The sequence below is a fragment of the Stegodyphus dumicola genome, chromosome 11 (assembly GCF_044657685.1).
Source record: "Stegodyphus dumicola isolate Sdum_Otavi_A_Nest chromosome 11, ASM4465768v1".
In the NCBI taxonomy this organism is placed as follows: Eukaryota; Metazoa; Arthropoda; class Arachnida; order Araneae; family Eresidae; genus Stegodyphus; species Stegodyphus dumicola.
In genome coordinates this window covers 106,337,922-106,352,204 of record NC_140778.1, presented here as the reverse complement: position 1 = coordinate 106,352,204, position 14,283 = coordinate 106,337,922, and the positions used below count along the sequence as shown (strand labels likewise).

The 14,283-nt window shown below is 31.3% G+C and overlaps 1 protein-coding gene across 3 annotated transcripts in view; it reads right to left on the bottom strand.

The window, feature by feature from the left end:
- Window positions 1-384: 384 nt before the first annotated feature.
- The window catches only part of PIG-F (phosphatidylinositol glycan anchor biosynthesis class F), a 30,996-nt gene continuing 17,097 nt past the window's right edge, over window positions 385-14,283 (bottom strand). For all 3 annotated transcript variants that reach the window (XM_035372562.2, XM_035372554.2, XM_085827044.1), the window contains one exon: window positions 385-830. In XM_035372562.2, coding sequence (XP_035228453.1) covers window positions 596-830 — 235 coding nt within the window. In that variant the 3' untranslated portion in view covers window positions 385-595. The remainder of the gene's footprint in view (window positions 831-14,283) is intronic.

Below are 14,283 nucleotides of genomic sequence, written 5' to 3'. Positions count from 1 at the left end.
CTTTTTAAATGTTCTAAAATATTTTTCAAAAATTTTTCTTATAATTCTGCCAGAATAGCTGCGTTGTTGAAAATGAGCCCTGATGCAGAGCTACAATTTAAAATAAACCTTCTAATTTTTATATTAATTGCAATATCCATATTTGAAAGTCTCCCCCATTTTCTTCTAAGACTAGCTAATTATGAAGGATAACAAATTTTTATTGGAACTTTTTACTTTATCACATTACTTACAGCAGAAGTTAGTGCCTAATCAATTAAAGTTTTTATTTTAAAGTTGCGTTTTCTATTTTACAACTATTAATGCATTTAATAAAATAGATAGCTAACATAAAATTCGCCAAAATATAAACTGAAAGTACACTGAAAATTAAAAAAATTCAGCTAAGAGATAAATTTTTATTACTGCTTACCATAATAAAAAATATAAAAATAGCTTGTTATCTTAAGTGAATAATACAATCTGCATTTGAAAAATACCATACAATGAGCACTTTCTAACAATTAATATTTCCTATTATATCCACACATCATTTATAATACAAATAGGCTTTGCTTATTGCAACACAAGGGGATATACTTAGTAATATTTATTTTTATACAGAACGATTATACATCTTCTTCTTTTCTTTGTAAAACATGTAAAGAAGTCTCATTCCTATTAGAAAATGGCCAAAACAATATCCCAAAACTGATCCAATACAGCAAGTAATAGGCCAAGTTTGCCATGGACGATCCCAGTCCAAAGGTATAGGAATAGCACCTAACCAAGCACCTACTATAGTACATATTATCAACTGTTGAAGATGAATTTCGATTAGATTATCACACCTAGGAAAAAGAAACAAATAATTGCAGTTTCCTTTAAAAATGTATTAATTGTTTATATACAAAAATATAATATGCACCATATGTAAAATATACTAAACATAAAAATATATAACATAACAATATAAAATGGAAACAATTTTTGCACATTTTATATAATTAAAAAATTTTCTAATTTAAAAAAAAAAAAAAATCTGATGTGGACACCACATGACTTTTTTGTACGGTCTATTAAATTATACAGATTTTTTCCCTAAATTTCATTTAAACTTATTTCCTTGAAATTCATTGCAGATATTTTTCTCACTCAATCAATTACTTTGCATCAAGGCAAAAATACATGATTTTTTACATGAAGGTCTTTCATTAAACATTGTAAAATACAGAAAAACATAAAACATCAAATACAATTAAAAACAGCAGCAAAAAGACACTGAAGATAGTGCACCAACTGACTTAGTTTACAATTTTACTAAGAGTTTCAAATGTAAACAAATGGTGAACTCGGACCAAATAAACTTTTAAATTGTTGATAATTCTACAACAATTGCATGCAGATTAACTAAAGGCATAGAAACCCTAACTGGAACATAATAACAACATAATTCAATCACTTTTAAAGCCAAAAATGTACAATGTACCAGCATATAAGAATTAAAAAAAAACTGAGCTCACTGAGATGGCTAACAAAGTGGAGATATACACATATATACACAAACACATTTGGTGCGGCCAATTGCAACCAAAAAGGGAGGTGCACAACTACATGCTATAGCAGTTCCATATACAAAGTTTCAACTTTCTAAGGCTACCCATTTTTTAGTTATGCAAGATACATACATATGCACATACAGACATCATGGAAAATTCCCTTCTGAATCCATTTTAAATGCATTTTAGAATCCGTTTTGGGAAAAGAAATCTTTTATTTTGTCCGTAGGTACAGATGCCATGCCAAAAATCATTCAACAAATGCAAGAGCGGTCAAAATGGATATTTTTGTCGAAATAATATAGCTAAAATCTTTCACAATAACAATACTTCCTTTACTTTGTACAAGGAAGTAAAAAAATTATATTTCAATTTAAAACTTGGAGAAGTTACTTTAGCTGATATCTAATAAATGTTGTCCTTAAAAGAAAAATATATTTGTTGCAATTTTAGTAGACTTAAATCACAATATCACCTCATGACAGCCCTCAACCCACCATTCTCAGTTTTCTGGAGAGAATAAAATGTTCAGTGTTTAGTGTTTATCTAAGTTAATTCTCGAAATAACCCTCTCTCATCTAAATCTGCTTTGATTTCTGAAGTATTATTCAAACATTTTTTGTGAAATACATGGAAAAAATGCATATTGAGATTCAAGAGTTTTAATTATGTACTTTATTTAATAAATTTTATTTCTACCATGTTAATAAATATGCATATACTTTTAAAAGTGTAATCTTAAATTTATTTTTCATTAAATACAGATTTTAAGTTTTGATTTAAATAAAAACTTTTCATACTAAAATTTTTACTGTGTTCTTATATGAAGAACTTAAGAGATCTGAGATTTCAAAGATTCAAAAACCTTTGAGGATTCAGATTCAAGCAAATTTAGTGTTCAGTAAGTCTCTAAAAGAATCAATAATGTCAACAATAAGTCTATGCTAATTTTGATCACATGCTGACCTCACTGATGGAGTCTATGTAAATTTTAGTTCAAACTACTGCAGTTTTGGTTAAATGACACATTTTGCTGTAAAAGCTAAAATTTTTACACAAGCCAAGAACAAACAAAATACTAACTATTTATTTAGTCTTAGAGAAAATAATAATACTAACAATAATCTAGTTCTGTAACAAATAAAACTGCTCTTGAGAAAAATATCAAAATTACATGATATAAGCCATTTTACTCAATGAAAACAAATTACCAAAAAACATTTATTTTAGAATTTAAACAATATATGAATAATGTTACATTGAAAAATTTTTTATATCCAGCATGTCTATAAATGAGAATTTTAAGCCCTACTCATATATTCAAGATTCTCTGAATAACTCGTATTTTTCATTCTTTATACGTATATCAGCATTTTTCTCAAAAATAAGAGATTCCTTTAAAAATTTACATGCATAACTAGCTGTCTTTAGCACAAAATTAATATACTATACCCAATTATTTCCTGATAATTTAACTGTTATAAAAGCCGTAATAAAATACTGGGGGGGGGATTTCCAGCAAAAATGTCGGGAAAAAAATCATAATTGGAAAAGCTCAAATAACTAGAATATTTCAGAACTTTAAAAACTCCTCCTCCCAAAAAATTAAGAAATGAGAAACACGTAAAATTATTATAAAACATAGGACACTGTTGCCTAAACAGAGTGATTTAATCCCAATAGATAAATGTGACATCATAACACAATCAAAATCTTTACTTTGGTTTCATGTAAAACCTGATTAATTTTTGAGGAGCTAGTTTAGTTTTTGTAAAGATGGGTAAAGATGGGATTAATGACTATTTATCTGATTTTCCCTTATATTTTGAAAAAATTATTAAAATTTGGGACTTGACTTTTCTGCATCCATATAGAGTAAATAACAACACTGACATGATGCATAAAGTGCGAGAATGCTTCTACTTTTCTATAAATGGAAAACAACAATGAAAAAATGCATCACAGGGTAAGAAAATGATTAATAATAACTTAATAGATTACCTTAAAAAAATTTTTGATAAAATTCACATGTAGCCAAGTTATACAAAATACGAGTCTTTTGAGTAAAATTGAAATTTCCTTTTAATGGACCACTTATTGCATCCACAATAAAAATTAAAGATCTGAAAATATCAGGCAGATAGTCCAAAAAATACAATTCCTAAATTATTCAGATTTAACAGAATAATGAGAGGTAAGATTCAAGTATGTTCAATGATATTAATTTTATAAATTTAAATTATTTTAATTACAAAATTTAGTTGCAATGAAAAAAGTTTCAACACATTTGCTTTGTATGTTCTAGCATCTACAAAATAGGGAAAACAATATTTATCTTGCAGATTTAGAATACAAAATCTGATCTTATATTTAAACACTTGCTTCAGAATTTCTAATACACTGATGTTTAAAATTAAGAGAATTTATACATTTTGGTGAATTTTTCAAAAAACACCATATAGAAGGTACAATTTATCCTTCCAAACAAAAATAATACAAATTTTTAATGTGGAATGTGTAAGAAGAATACATGCGCGTGCGGGCAAAATATTTAGAGAAAAGCTCAGGAAAAGTGCATGTGATATTTTCCATGTTTCATTTATTCACATTTCTCAGAAAATTTTATGGTGTATTTTGCAACATTTATCAGATGAGTAACCAACAATACCGGATGACAGAACGACTGAAAAACTGTTGGAAAACTTGAAGCAGAGCAGTCTCAAGAGTAGACTAAAGACTTAAAACTAAAGCCCATTATCATGCACAACTTACAAAAATAGTTTACGGATAATAGATTCAGTAGAGAGAAAGACTGCAAAAGTTTGCTGAGGAGTGATTATGGCCAATGAAGATCAATATTTGCTTTAGATACCTATGTTTGCTTTTCAGAGGTGCAATTGGCCTTCACTCCATTTTTATGGACAATAATGCTTGGTTATTATGGCTAAACCAGGGAAAAGTTTTCTAGAAAATAAGATTATTAACCAGCCAGATATTCAGACCTATGCTTTGCTTCAGAGTACATACAAAATTATGTTATTAAAGGAGATTTGTATGATTATTAAAGGTTACTCTACATCCTATTAGCCTCCTTTTTGGGGGTTTGATCTTTCAACCTCTGCTTTAGACCTTCCTGTGCCAATTAGCCTTATGCACGATCATAAGCATGTGCCATGACTGTTTTTTGGTATCTTTTTTCCTGCATTACATCAATTTATTTCTAACAATAAGAACAAGAAAGATTCAAGTTACATAGAAGTAGAAACAAGGATATCTTAATTAGATATTATAATATTAATATTATTATGCATTTTTACTGGAATGTAGGTTTCCTTTAAACAAATAGTATTATGATAATTAGTTGTAATTTACCCATGACTACTTTTCATTTGTTTTGTTCTTACAGTAGGCACATCCTTCAAAAATTAAGTTATTTTCATAACTTTCCCCTCTTGATTTTCTGATAATAAAATTAATAAAAAAAGAGTAAAAATACACAAGGAAATTTAGTACTTCTAATTTATTTTAAATCATATTCATTAATGATTAAACAGTAAATTAGGAACGACTGGTTTTTGAATGAAACAAAAGTAAAGAGACAAAAGTAAATACATATTTTATAATAAAAATAAATCTCAATATACTGTATGCAGAAATACTGAATTAAGAAATTTCTGTCAAAGAAATTCATGCATATTTCTCGGCAAATGATGTTAAAATACAGCTGTGTATAAGTAATGCAAGACTGAAAGTCGTTAAAAAGATCATTCATTACTTGAAAAAATATGGATATGTAAATGTTGTTTTGAAAAAAAAAGTATAAATTTACGTTTTGAGACACGTAAAAAATTGCAGCAAAAATGTATGCACAAAAGCGCCAAATCTAGCAAACGCGCCAAATCTAGCGTATGGGCTGATTTCAGATTACATTCTGAAGTTTACATAGTTCTACATTTCTTAAGACGCCATTGAAATACTATTTTAATTTTTAAATCCTTTTTTGATATCCTATGGATTTAACAATTTGGGAATTGCCCATTACGAAAAGTCTGCAATAGAATTTTGGGAAAAGTGCAGAATCGCCCACTGCTTGACGTGTTTTTAAGAATTGCACATACTCAGTATCCATGTACACATCGACCTATTTTCAATTCAGGACAAAAAAAAAAAAAAAAAAAAAAAACAGAATTGCACGAAAATGGCACTGCGCACACCCTTGACTTTATCTATGTACACATCAACCTATTTTCACTTCAAAAGTAAAAGAAAATTGACAAAAAACCAATTGCTTTTACACTTGAAAAAAGCGGTAAACAAATAAGTGAGCAATTCTGCATTTTACCCAGAATTTTTTCAAAGAAAATGCCTCATTCATTATAGAAAATTATGTTTGAACAACCAATGAGATGAAACTATGCTTTAGCGATAATTCAGTAGCGAAACAGCGATGCAGGTATCCATTCAGTTATGTTTAGCAATTTTTATATAAATTATAATAATGATCTGAAATAGTTATTTACTCTTATGCTTCCATTCAGTCATGTTTACTCTTTTTTATATATTTTTTATATAAATTATAATAATAAAAAAGTATTACAGTTAAAAGTCGTTAATTCGGATACCCATAATCCGGACCTCAAAGCTACAAACATTCTGCTCATGCGTTGCATTCACACATGCGCATAGGCGTTTACGAGTGCGCGTAAGACCTTTAGGGCTGTGAATATGTGTGTGCGCATGTGCGTTTAATGTGTAACGGACGGTATAAGCTAAGCTAAAATTATCTAATTCAGTTAATGTTGCAGATTGCTTTGTTCCTTAATCTTCGAATTGGATCCGGCTTATTATTTTTTGCAGACTGTCAGAGCAATTTTACAAAAGTAAGCTTGAACTTTCGATTATGTCAAATAGAATTTCTAATATATATTTACTAATATGTAAAAGATCTACAAAGCGAGAGTATGTTTTGAAATCCGAAATCTGTTTATCAATTTCACGCCACGGCGCACAATGAATTGGAAGTTGATCTGTCAGCACTATCCTTATCTTCAGGGCAGATGTTTTTATTTTATTTAGCTTATAATTCCTTACTAAATGTAGTATTTCATCTCGATGTACTCCGTCTTTGGTATGATTTAAATCAAGTTCCTTGTCATTATAATTCGCTTCCGATAGTGAAGAAAGTGACCCAGAGGTTATTGAAAACGAAGTTATTGAGGTTATTGTTATTTCGATAGACAAATTAGTCGGTATTCACCACACAGCAATTATAGGACATCAACAGCAGAACTTTGTAACTAAACAAGAAATTCTGTTTAATAGAATTAAAGAGAAAGTATTATCACATGAAACAAAGCAACTTAAACAACTTACATTGAAAGAAATGTTTAATAAAGTAAACAAATAAATATTAAGCTTTTTCTTTTTGTAAATTTTGATATCCTTTAGATCATAATTGTTCTTTATTTCATAAATTACGGTTTCATACTTTTAATTTTGTAATTTCTGCATGCCATCTTACCAGATTTAAACTGATGATCTATAATCCGGAAAAACCGATAATCCGGAATCGCCGAAGTCCCGACGAGTCCGGATTAACGACTTTTGACTGTATATGAAATTAACCTTTCATCTAAATTAAAACATCAATCTTAGATAGTTATTTACTATTATACTTCCTTTCTTGCGTTAGGGTACCACAATTACTTTTGGCAGCACTGCCATTAACAATAGTTTGGCGATTTTTTATCGCCATCAAAACCGAATACAGTCAAAAGTCGTTAATTCGGACACCCATAATCCGGAATGATCTATAATACGGACCTCAAAGGTAAAAACTTTCTACGCATGCGCCATGTGGACACATGCCCATAGGCGTTTACGCGTGTGCGTAAGACCTTTTACGACTGTGCATATGCGTGTGCGCAAGCGCAGAATACGTTTTCGCGTGTGCGTTTTATGTATAACGGATGGTATAAGCTAAAATTATCTAATTATGTATTTCAGTTAATATTGATGATTGCGTTGTACCTTAATCTTCGAATTGGATCCGGCTTATTATTTTTTGCAGACTGCAAGAGCAATTTTATAAAAGTAAACTTGAACTTTCGATTATGTCAAATAGAATTTCCGATTCTGGAGCTCCCAAAGGATCGTACAAAACGAAAGTATGTTTCGATGTCCATCAAACAAAAAGTGGAATTGCTGCAAAAAATGGATAAAGACATGAAGAATGTGACAGAGAGGTTAGTGAAAACAAAAAAATTTCGATTGACAAGTTAGTCGGTATTCTCGGCACAGCAATTAACGGGACTTGAACAGTGGAACTTTGTAACTGAACAAGAAATTATGTCTGTTTATAGAATTAAAGAGAAAGTATTATCACATAAAACGAAGCAATTTAAACAACTTACATTGAAAGAAATGTTTAATAAAGTAAACAAATAAATATTAAGCTTTTTTTTTTTTTTTTTTTTTGTAAATTTTGATACCCTTTAGATCATAATTGTTCTTTATTTTATAAATTGCGGTTTCATATTTTTAATTTTAGTATTTCTGCATGCCATCTTATCAGATTTAAACTGATGATCTATAATCTGGAAAAATCGATAATCCGGAATCGCCGAAGTCCCGACGAGTCCAGATTAACGACTTTTGACTGTAGTACCAAAAAATATACATGTAAATGTATTAAAATAAATATTTTCACTTAAAATTTGTAGATGCATTTATTCTTATTCTTATTTAGTGAGAAATTGAAAAGATTATGGTAAAAAATATGCACATGCCAGGAATTATTATTAATCTGGCTATACAAGGCAAAGTACTGTAATGTCAGTGCTATGCTACCAAAATTATAACCAGCAAGAAATGTGAAAGACCTTCTGAATTAAACTTCCTCATTAAAAATGTGAAAAAGATGTGCATGCTAAAATGCGTTAGTTACCTGCAATTTTTTAAATCAAAAGATAGTTCATAAAAAAATCGTGTACTTGTTGTGGCTTATACAGAAACTTTAAATACTGATTAATATCATTTTATTTGTTTTTTTGTTTACAGAATTGCAACAAAAAGATTAATCAATTTTTGTTGTTCTTGGAATGACAACAAAAGATTACTAATGATATTGTTCTAAAAAGTTGTTTACATTTTGCTAAAAATGAAAATAAAGATTATTTTGATTTAAAACTTGGATTGATGTTATTTGATGAAACAGAGTTGTAAAAATAAAGATTAATTTGGAGTCAGAGCCAATATACTTTCTTTAATAACTTCATTACAGTATTTATAAATTAGCACAACTATTATAATAGTTCTTTAAGTCTTCAATTTAATTTTATTATTTTCTCTTTCGATCATAAAAATAGTAACATAATATATCCCTCCTAACTGTCATTTCAAAATTAATCCTTCTCATATGATTCTTATATGCCTAGCAAATTAAGCATGTTGTTGTTGTTACTTATCCTAGAAAGATCTGACATATGTTAGATCAGCTCCAGAAGGTTGTTGACCGCCAAAAAATAAATAACAGTGAGGGGATCAGATGTTAATTTCCCCTTAGAAAGTCTGATGCAACCCAGTATGTGATATGGTGAAGTTGGATGGTCACAGTATTTTTTACAAGCGAGGTGGATTTTTCTGCCACTACCAAAAGAAAGACATTTAAGATAGCTACTTGTTAGCCTAGCCAGATCAGTCTGGGAGTCATGGTCACATTTGATTTCCAGTAGGAAGCCAGGGAATGTTCCAGTGTACCACTGGTGCATAGGTATAATATGCCATATTATAAAGACCTTTCATTTGAGTAAAGTTATTGGTAAGTAAGCGAACAGCCAGTGACCATTTCATTTTCACTACCGTCTTTTGACAGTATATCAGCAACCTCATTACCATTAATATCGACATGTGATGAGATCCACTGAGGTGGGCGTTGTAGGTCTGAGAGATCTTCTTCAGTTTGAGCAGAATAGATATGCTGGTTTCATCATTTGCGGACAACCAGCCACCAAGATGTTGTAGTGCACTGCAGTTGTCCGATAAAATCTATAGTCCCCTGAAACCACAATCATAAGCTATGATAGCAACAAGCCCCACATTAATTGCAATTAGCTTGCTCCTGAAGACAGAGAAAGTGTCAGCGTTGTGTTGCTTTATTATAGTTTTAAAGTGAGGGCTCTTAATAAAGATACCGCTGCCAGTACGATCTTCTGTATGACTGTCTTCAGTACAGACCTGCACTGCATCTTTAGGAATGCAACTAATAATTTCCAGAGCCAGACGCCTAAGAAGGTCTTCATGGTGAGTTTGCTTGTTTGCAGTGGATTTCAGATGAAAGTAGAGGAAAACTCTCAGTAGTCCCACTGAGGGATGAATAAAGTATCTTAAGAGATAGAGGTACAACCTTCCAAGAGATCAGGTTCTGAGTTTTTGCTGGGCTGTATTTCTTGAGTCTTCGATTGTTGTGTTAAGTGTGAAGATACAAAGTATGATGCTGGGGGCCATAGCTGAATATTTTACTGAAATACTTAACTAAATTGGCTCTTCTTCTAATACGCAGTGGCAGTAAGTTGGTCTCGAACAAGGCTATACCAGAAGGGCAGCCATTTCTGAATCTGAGAATAATTCAAGTGGCACTCAGTTGTACACTTCTAATTTCTGAAGATTGGTTTCAGACGCACAGGAATAAACTGGGTAGCCAAATTCTACAATAGGTCTTATTAGCACAATATATATGGTTTTAAGAGCGTTTGCATCAGCTCCCCAATCTCTGCCAGCTAGGTATTTGATGATGTTTAGGTGCTTGCGGGCCTTCGAAACCAAATAGTCTATATGTCTGTTTCTGTTGAATTCATAATCAAGGATGAATCCTAGGTATTTGGGATGTGAGGGGCTGAGCTTTGAGATATTTTACATCTATATAACTACAAACCAAAGTTAATAAACCAAAGTTGTAACTTTGGTTTGTTAGTAGTTATATAGGTGTTTATTAGTAGTAAAAAAAAAAAAAAAAAAAAAAAAAAAAAAAAAAAAAAAAAAGGTCACTATTGATTTAGCTGGATTGAAAGTTAATTTATGTTCTGTTGCTAACTCAGAGAGTGCAACCAAAGTGTTGTTAAGGATCATTTCGATGTTACTCACATCTGTGCTTGAATTCCAAAGAACAATATCGGCAGCAAAGATTGCAATGTCAACAAATGCCAAAAACAGTTTAATAGTTAATCATGTACTTTAGAGCTTCAGTATGATTGCCTCTGAAATGCAGCTTATAAAAATTATCCATTTATGTACAGTTTAAACTTCATACATCTATGATATCAGCATTTAAGAATATTATCTAGCATCACTTCTGCATTAGCTATCTCAAAAATTTTATTACACATTTATTTTGCAAAATTTTAATCCTGAAAATCAATCAATTAATCTACTTGTAAGTGTTGTTTTGGCAGAAACAAATGAAATTTTTTCTGGCAGAAATTTCGAAGCAAATGTTTAAAAAAAAAAAAAAAAATCAAAGCTATTGTTCCCTTTGGATTTTCGGGGAAAGTACTGTATGCCTGCACTTGTTTTTTTCATCACAGACAAATCTCAAACGTGCATATTTTAAAACTGAATTTAAGAATAAAAAATATCACTAATATAAATAAATCAATAAATGCTGAAACATGGAACACACACACACACACATGTACAAAAAAGGGGCAGGAAGAAAAAAAGATAAATAAATAAAAGGGGTTTAAAAAGAAAATCTGAAAGCTTTCAGATTTCATATTATGCCTAAACGTGTGATTTTTATTTACAGACACATACATTAAGATAAAATAACATGCCAAACAAATATTAATTCAAACAACAGAAATCAGCATTATATTTGCAAATTTTCACAGGATGGTTTTACTGAAACATCAGCCTCAGTTGCCAAAGTGCAAATGAATGAAATAAGATATAGCAATTAGATAACAAAAGATATGAAAGGCTGGACATGAGTTAAGCTATTGGTGCCATCTATTGATGAAACAAAAACTAAAACATAATTTCCTTAAAGGCTGATGGCAAAGATGGATTGGAATCAGGGTCATTAACTAGAACAGAAAAATTTTTTTGAATGTGAAATGCCTTTCAAAAATCTGATTCACCAATGGAAGATGTTTTTGGAATACTTTTGGCTTCAGAAAAATTGAAAATGTGATTTTCGGATCAACAATGCTGGGCAACAGAGGACTTCTGTGTTTTCTTTTTTTTTTTTAACATATGCCTCATGTTCCTTAACGTGAAATTTTAAGGCTCTCTTAGTTTGGCCAATGCTAATTAAACCACATTGACAAGGAATCCTGTAAATACCTCAGGATTTCATATCCAGATGGGGTCCTTGAGTATGGAACTCGGAATTTTATTGATAGGAGAATAAACAACATGAAAGTTAAATCTCTGCAAAATATTTGCAATTTTATAGCTAATTGATGGAAAGAAAGGAATGACAACAGAATTCTTATAATCTTCGAAAACACGAGTGTGCCTTTTGGTGTGTTGAGATGAGAATTTGTTAACTGCTTAATTAATAATGCTGTGTGAAAAAACCCTGTCAATAGCTACTGTTTTTAAATAATTTAGGTCTTGATCAAGAGCCAGTTTGGAAGAGCAAATGCGCAGAAAACATAGGAAAAAAATGAAGCTAACTTTTGTTTAGTGGGATGACATGATTTGAAGTGTGGCGGAAGGCAAACTGATGAAGGTTTACGGTAAACTGTAGTACTGAAGTTGGATATGTTACGTGTGACCAAAATGTCGAGGAATGGAAGAAAATTGCATGTCTTAACTTCAAAAGTGAATTGAATAGCAGGATCAATAGAATTCATTGTTGAAAGAAATTTGCTTAAATCATCTTTATTACCGTCAAACAGGGTCTATGTAGCAGAGCCATACCGGGAAGTTTAAAGTTTCAAATAATTTTAATTCATAATAATGCATGTAGATATCAGCCAGGATGGGACTAAAGGGGTTTCCAATGGCTAATCCGTCAGTTTGCTTGTAATACTTATTGCTTATTATTATACAGTCAAAAGTCGTTAATCCGGACTTCGGCGATTCCAGATTATCGATTTTTCAGGATTATAGATCATCAGTTTAAATCTGGTAAGATGGCATGCAGAAATTCCAAAATTAAAAATATGAAACTGTAATTTATGAAATAAAGAACAATTATGATCCAAAGGGTATCAAAATTTACAAAAAGAAAAAGCTTAATATTTATTTGTTTACTTTATTAAACATTTCTTTCAATGTAAGTTGTTTCGTTTCATGTGATAATACTTTCTCTTTAATTCTATTAAACAGACATAATTTCTTGTTTAGTTACAAAGTTCCGCTGTTCAAGTCCTATAATTGCTGCGTTGAGAATACCGACTAATTTGTCAATCGAAATTTTTTCGTTTTCAATAACTTGTGTGTTACTTTCTTCACTACCAGAAGCAAATTATAATGACAAGGAACTTGATTTAAATCATATCAAAGACGGAGTACATCGAGCTGAAATACTACATTTAGTAAGGAATTATAAGCCAAATAAAATAAAAAACATCTGCCCTGAAGATAAGGATAGTGCTGACAGATCAACTTCCAATTCATTACGTGCCACGGCGTCCCCCCCCCCCAACCGAAGCGTGAAATTGATAAACAGATTTTGGATTTCGAAACATACTTTCGCTTTGTAGATCCTTTACATATTAGTAAATATATATCGGAAATTCTATTTGACATAATCGAAAGTTCAAGCTTACTTTTATAAAATTGCTCTAACAGTCTGCAAAAAATAACAAGCCGGATCCAATTCGAAGATTAAGGAACAACGCAATCTGCAACATTAACTGAATTAGATAATTATAGCTTAGCTTATACCGTCCGTTATACATTAAACGCACATGTGTAAACATATTTTGCGCATGCACACACGCAGCCGTAAATGTCTTACGCGCATGCGTCAATGTGACGCATACGCAGAAAGTTTGTAGATTTGAGGTCCGAATTATAGATCATTCCGCATTATGGGTGTCCGAAATAACGACTTTTGACTGTACTTGTTTGTACATTTGATAGTATCAAACTTTCTTGATTGACACTGCAATATGCAAGTACTGCAAATGTTCTCTTTAGTGATTTTGGAGAAATATATGCTAATCTTGCAGGCATTATACACTCATGTCCATAAATTAAAAATAATTCGGAGTCACGCGGAAATCGAACTCTAAAATAAATATATTACCTGTAAAATCACTACACACATCTTCAAGAATCATATGCAAATTTCAGGAAGTAACCAGATGACACCGATGGTACGTCACAATGACAAGAGTGTAAGAGAGTGATATATAAGGAAGACAGGCAAAGAAATAAAATTGTTCACAGGCGCTTTATAATCATTTCAGTGCAATAACCGAATAGTTATGACACAAAGGACGCATTGAGATAATTTTTTACGTGGTAGAATTATCAGCCTTCTGGAATGTGGGCGTACCCAACTGGAAGTATCAGACGAACTTGTAATTGCCCAGAGTGTCATCTCCAGGCTTTGGCAACGATTCCAGGATGATGGTAATGTGAGTAGACGTTACAGCACAGGTCGCCCCAGAGTTACAACGCCGAATGAGAACCGGTATTTGGCAGTTACTGCCAAAAGAAACAGGCGGAGCACAGCCTCAGACCTGTCTCGTCAGCTCTCTTCAGCCATTGGTAAGACAATTTCGAGGCA